This window comes from Salvelinus fontinalis, chromosome 40 (assembly GCF_029448725.1).
Source record: "Salvelinus fontinalis isolate EN_2023a chromosome 40, ASM2944872v1, whole genome shotgun sequence".
Classification (NCBI taxonomy): Eukaryota; Metazoa; Chordata; class Actinopteri; order Salmoniformes; family Salmonidae; genus Salvelinus; species Salvelinus fontinalis.
In genome coordinates this window covers 10,546,759-10,552,762 of record NC_074704.1, presented here as the reverse complement: position 1 = coordinate 10,552,762, position 6,004 = coordinate 10,546,759, and the positions used below count along the sequence as shown (strand labels likewise).

Genomic DNA, 6,004 nt, shown 5'->3' with positions numbered 1-6,004 from the left:
CCCCTCCTCTTCCCCATTCTCCTCCTCTCGTCTCCTCTCTCTGTATCCTCCTCTTCCTATCCCCTCCCTAACCCCACCCCAGCAGATGTGTGTGTTACTGAATACTGGGACTTGGTCCTGTACTGATCTGTTGGTTAGAATGCAGTGGTGTGTTGCCAAGGAGACGGCCTCCTCTGTTTTGAGTTTGGGGTGCATGCTGTCCGGCGTCAGCGATTGGTTGTGACCATGCGCGCGTGTGTGTGTCCCCTCCCCCTTAATTGGATTGGCTGGCCGTCTCCTGTGTGTTCGTCATCCGTTTTTCCACATTAAAGGAATAATGATCCTGATCACCTGTTAATTCATCCCCCCCTTTCTTTAACGGTGTGTTTTTGATGGGAAGGAGGAGATTTCACACCTGGGGTTATGCACACTTTCTCCCGTCTTTGTCTCTCCCTCCATCTCCAACAAAACATCAATTATCAGATGAATTGAATGAAGAAAAGCTGCAGCACACTTGATGCAGGGCCTATATCATTGCCACAAACCGAGGCCCTAGTGTTTTTTGTTGGTCATGGAGGGAGACCAACACGGGGGAAAGGCCTCTGCTACATTCTCTGAATGCCATGTTGCACCAGATGACCTGTTTATTGCTGCTTGTGTTAGTCTCTCTCCTTTTTCTGCTGTTATAAAGTAACATAGCTTCACTTTCATTCATTCCTGGGGTATTGTGTGAGGGAGTTGATAAAAATGGACTAACAACTGTGTTCTCTCTCTCTGTCTGTCCCTTCCTTCTTTAGGGTGGCTACGCTGCGTATCGCTATGCTCAGCCGACTGCAGTAGCCGGTCCTGCAGGAGCAGCGGCTGCCGCAGCAGCTGCCTACAGTGATGGGTGGGTGATAGACACAATATATAACACAAAATAAAGCAGTAGCACACTGTACTATGACTATATATAGGTAACATATATTAACATATTCAAATTAAAAGTAGTGGGCCTACTTCACTTTCTATTCTGGAACATGTTTGGTTGCACAGCTGTGGGTTTGTAATGTACTAATCTCTGGTCTCCAGCTACGGACGGGTGTACACGACAGACCCTTACCACGCTGCACTAAACCCTGCCACAGCTGCAGCCTACGGTGTAGGAGCTATGGTAAGAACGATTGTCTATTTACATTACTATCCACAACAAAGAAAATAATTAGAATTAGATTGTCCATTCTAGTAATTCTACTTCTATGGTAAAGATCTAGCCATTCACTAACCCACTAACTGCCATCTTACCTCCTCTCCTCTCTCTACCAGGCCACACTGTACAGGGGAGGCTACAGTAGATTTGCCCCCTACTAAAGATAACCACATTTCCCAGGAGCTCTCTCATCCTGTTTGAACAATCTATAAAAGAGCTCCCTCTGCTGTCCAGGATGGAGATGGCAACACTTTGACGCAAGTTTGTAGCCTACCATGGAAACATTTATATTTCAAAATCTCCTGCTGTCCACTCTTTTTCGCTTCAAACAAAACTAGGAATGCCGTTTTAAAGACTGGTAGAAAGCCTTGACAAAGAAAAGAAAATAGAAAAAAACGTGTATTTGAACCAAATGGCCGCTTGTTTCCATTGCACAGCTGTATTATAGTCCCCCTGTTTCTCCCTCTCGACACTCTCAGCAGCACAAGACACAGAACGGTCGCCCCCAGCTAGTGTACCTCCAGAGCCTATCATGTAACTGGTGTCCGGACCGTTAACTGAACACTGAGACAAACCCCCTACCGCACGTATAACAGCCAAGGTGTAATGTGGCATGTACTATACACAATTCATACATCAAGAATGGAGGTGGAGCCTAGTTATGCTAGTGTCTGCATGTCTGTGGAGCCTGAATGAGCGAGAAACCACAGCAACCGAGCGCCAAAAGCATTTTGGAACAGAAAGACAATTTGCAAACAAAATGGAGGAGGTGACTCCGTGTTTCCTCTTGTGGGGTGAAGGAGTATGAGAGAGGACATGACATCATCATTGCAGAGAGAGAGAGGGATGGACTGATGTTTTTTTAACACTATTAGAAATTACTCACTTCAAACTGAGCAGTAAAAGGATTATCATAGCTGTTCCTTACCTCAAAGTTTTCTTAGTCCGTGAAAATGGCGAACCTTTAAAATTTTAATTGTTACAATTATGCAAATAAATTAGTTTAGAGAGAGAAAAAAAAAGTTACCAAATTATTATTATTATTATTGCTGATTTATAGCGTTGTCTTTATTACGTTATTATTGTTAGTTTCAGTGGTTCTCTGAGCACACCTCTACACACATTTTCCACTTCCCTAGAAACGAGGTCTAGGGGCTAGGACTACAGTGTAGATAATATCTGTAAGCCATTCACTACAGTGGGCAACACTACACGTCCCCTCTACATAACACAATATTATACCAAACTAAACTTTCAGTGCACAACATCATATTCTCACAATACTTCATGCTATACACAAATCACTCAGAACTATATAATATTTCATCACTACTATAGAGGTACCGGATAGCTTTTTATTGCATTGTGAATGTTAGGCTGAGACATATATCACTGATATCATTGAAACAACCAGAACCTAGTGTCCTAGAATAAACTTATTCAGTTATATTTCTTTGAGAAGTTATGATAGAGAGGTATTATTTGGCTATATGATTGATTTCCCTAACTTGTTCTGTCTTTTAGAAGAGCAGGTAAACATCAAGTACAGTCTTCCTGAGAATAGCTACGTTGGTAATAGATAGTGAGATTCTGTCAACAGGCGTTGAAAGAGGGACACCATCAATATGAAAAATATTTAATGCAAAATACCATACTATTGTGCATATTTCTATATCCTTATACTCTATTTCCAAATGTGGTTGTTTTTGCCTCTTTTTTTTGCTCCAAAGATTTGTAGAAAAGCACACTTTTAGTCATGTGTATGATAAATATATTATCCTTATGGTGGTTATTATTATAAGTGCTGTCTTTTTATTTGTTGCATTAGCTCTTGTTATATTTTTTTCTATTGGTAAATGTTGTTGTTCCTCCTAAAGTAAGGTGACATTTTCATTTCCTCCATCAAGATAAGTTGAAATGTGATGTTCTTTTCCCCTCCTGTGTTGTTTTCTTGGGCAGAGGGGAATGGACTTTTTGGTAGTTTCAACGAGGGAGGGAACCATAGAGGTATGCCACTATGACATCAGCCTATCTAGTGTTCTATATCTACGGAGCGAACAAAACGGGAAAGCATGTAAAACTAAACTACCAAACTCATTTTCTCAATGGAAGAAACGGGACTTTTTGGTCCAGACTGAAATAGGGTGATGGGGGTTGGCAAGCATTGGATTGAGTATTTCTCCCCCCCCCCCAAAAAAAATAGGGAAAGGCTGAAATGTTCAGGCCTCACAATTTATTCCAAGTCCAAAGTTTACAGCAGACAAGAATACGTTGGAATGAATAGTGGCCTGACAAGCACTTCTTCTGCCCTGGTGAAGTAACCTAGTCGCTCTGTCGTAGACAAAGACTCCTAACATTTCAGTGCTGAAATTAGTCGGTTGAGGTTTAAAACGAATGTGAAGAGCGTCACGCTCGCGTGCTGTCTAGGTTAAAGGGCATGCAGTTTTGAATGATCCAAGTATACAAAAGGTTGTAAGTGTTATTGTTTGGTTGGTACAATGGTAAATGTTTCAAAGCAGTTTTACAAAGAAAATGTTATGTGGGGCATGAACTAATTACTATGAAACAATATTTCAAAATGCTGCAGTCATTGTTTATTTTAAAATGTTTGCTCTATTTTTCATTTTATCTTCGGTTTTCTGGCTGTACCACTCTTCTCAGTGTGAACTTAATCTAAGACATCAACAGGGGTCAAACTCTTCTTCTCTGGTCATTTGACTTTATTATCATGTATTGCAAAAGTGGACTGAAATATGAATAACTGAAAAGATACAGCCAAAGATAGTTATTTATGCCCTATTTCTTTTGTTACCAAATTGAGAAACGCAGAGCAAAGTGGATAAATGATTGACAACCTATTGAACCAATCAACATGGGCAACTAGCATGATGTCGTTCTCCAGGAAGTAGAGTTTGAGACCCCTGACCTAAATGTTTTGCATGATTTTTCTGTCTTTTGCGATCAGACTCCAACAGCATTCGGTTGCAGTAGTCATCTTTTACCACTAAACCCAATTGAGAATGCTAGGCAGCTAGCCCTTTTTATGCTTAGGGTGCTAGTGTAGCAATGAAGAGCACAGTGCTGTTTGTCAAAAACTCAGGCCCAGTGGGCAAAAAAAAAATGGCCGCCACAACGAGGCAAGAACACAATGGCAACGTTCTAATTTCCATACCAGCATATTACTTCGAATTCATACCTTGATACAGTGCTACATACTAAGTAGTATATTTGTGTGGATATTGGAACAGAGCCATGGAGTAGGCTCATTCCTTGTCATTTTTTTTTGGCTCCTTGTATTATATTATACAGTGAGGTGGTTCTTCTTAATCACTATAGGTTTCAAACTTTCAAATGGAAGTGACTGTCCTTTTATGAATCTCTTCCCCTCTGTCATGTTTATCCCTTGGCTGCCATTATGCTATTTTGTTAGTGAATGTCCATATAAAATCTTTTATATAAAATCTTTTGTTGTGGTTTGTGACTTTCATGTTGTTATTTTGGTGTCCAGTTTCAAATGAAATGTTATGTCACATGCGCTGAATACAACAGGTGTAGGTACAGTGAAATGCTTACTTACAAGCCCTTAACCAACAATGCAGTTTTAAGTATAATAAGTGTTAAGTAAAAAATGGAAGTAACACATGATTAAAGAGTAGCAGTAAAATAACAGGCTATATACAGGGGGTAGGGGTACCGAGTCAATGTGCGGGGGTACCAGTTCATTGAGGTAATATATACATGTAGGTAGAGTTAAAGTGACAATGCATAGATAATAAACAGAGTAGCAGCAGTGTAAAAGAGGGGGGAATGCAACTAGTCTGGGTAGCCATTTGATTAGCTGTTCAGGAGTCTTATGGCTTGGAGGTAGAAGCTCTTAAGGAGCCTTTTGGACCTAGACTTGGCGCTCCGGTACCGCTTGCTGTGCGTTAGCAGAGAGACAGTCTATGACTAGGGTGGCTGGAGTCTTAACAATTTCTAGGGCATTCCTCTGACACCGCCTCTTATAGAGGTCTTGGATGGCAGGAAGCTTGACCCCAGTGATGTATTGGGCCGTACGCACTACCCTCTGTAGTGCCTTATGGTCAGAGGCCGAGCAGTTGCCGTACCAGGCAGTGATGCAACCAGTCAGGATTCTGTCGATGTTGCAGCTGTAGAACCTTTTGAGGATCTGAGGACCCATGCCAAATCTTTTCAGTCTTTTGAGGGGGAGTAGGCTTTGTCGTGCCCACTTCACAACTGTCTTGGTGTGTTTAGACCATGATAGTTTGTTGGTGATGTGGACACCAAGGAACTTGAAGATCTCAACCTGTTCCACTACAGCCCCGTCGATGAGAATGGGGGCATGCTGCTCCTCCTTTTCCTGTAGTCCACAATCCTCTCCTTTGTCTTGATCACGTTGAGGGAGAGGTTATTATCCTGCCACCACACAGCCAGGTCTTTGACCTCCCTATAGGCTGTCTCATCGTTGTCGGTGATCAGGCCTACCACTGTTGTGTCATCGGCTAACTTAATGATGATGTTGGAGTCGTGCTTGGCCATGCAGTCATGAGTGAACAGGGAGTACAGGAGGGGACTGAGCAATTTCTTATGTTGTCCTGTGTTTTAATGTGTGTTTGAGTCGCTGGCAGTTGTATTTTGTGTTATTGAGGGTCCAAGATAAGAAATGTACATTTTAATTGATTGCTTCTGATGAAGTATTGCCAAACTACCAGGAGAAGTAGCTGTTTCTCAATTGGTTATTCTTCATATAATTCAAGAGGGTTCATTTGTGATTGACACATTGCAAGAGTGATCAGCTCTCAAATGAACAGTCAAATTACACAGACATTTGACATT

The 6,004-nt window shown here is 41.6% G+C and overlaps 1 protein-coding gene across 1 annotated transcript in view; it reads left to right on the top strand.

Annotated features, from left to right (window-relative positions):
* The window catches only part of LOC129839726 (RNA binding protein fox-1 homolog 2-like), a gene marked incomplete in the record, with an annotated part of 34,863 nt that extends 30,232 nt beyond the window's left edge, over positions 1 to 4,631 (top strand). Inside the window, 3 exon segments of the mRNA XM_055907320.1 lie at positions 777 to 868; positions 1,051 to 1,132; positions 1,285 to 4,631. Coding sequence (XP_055763295.1) covers positions 777 to 868; positions 1,051 to 1,132; positions 1,285 to 1,329 — 219 coding nt within the window.
* Between the last annotated feature and the right edge of the window lie 1,373 nt (positions 4,632 to 6,004).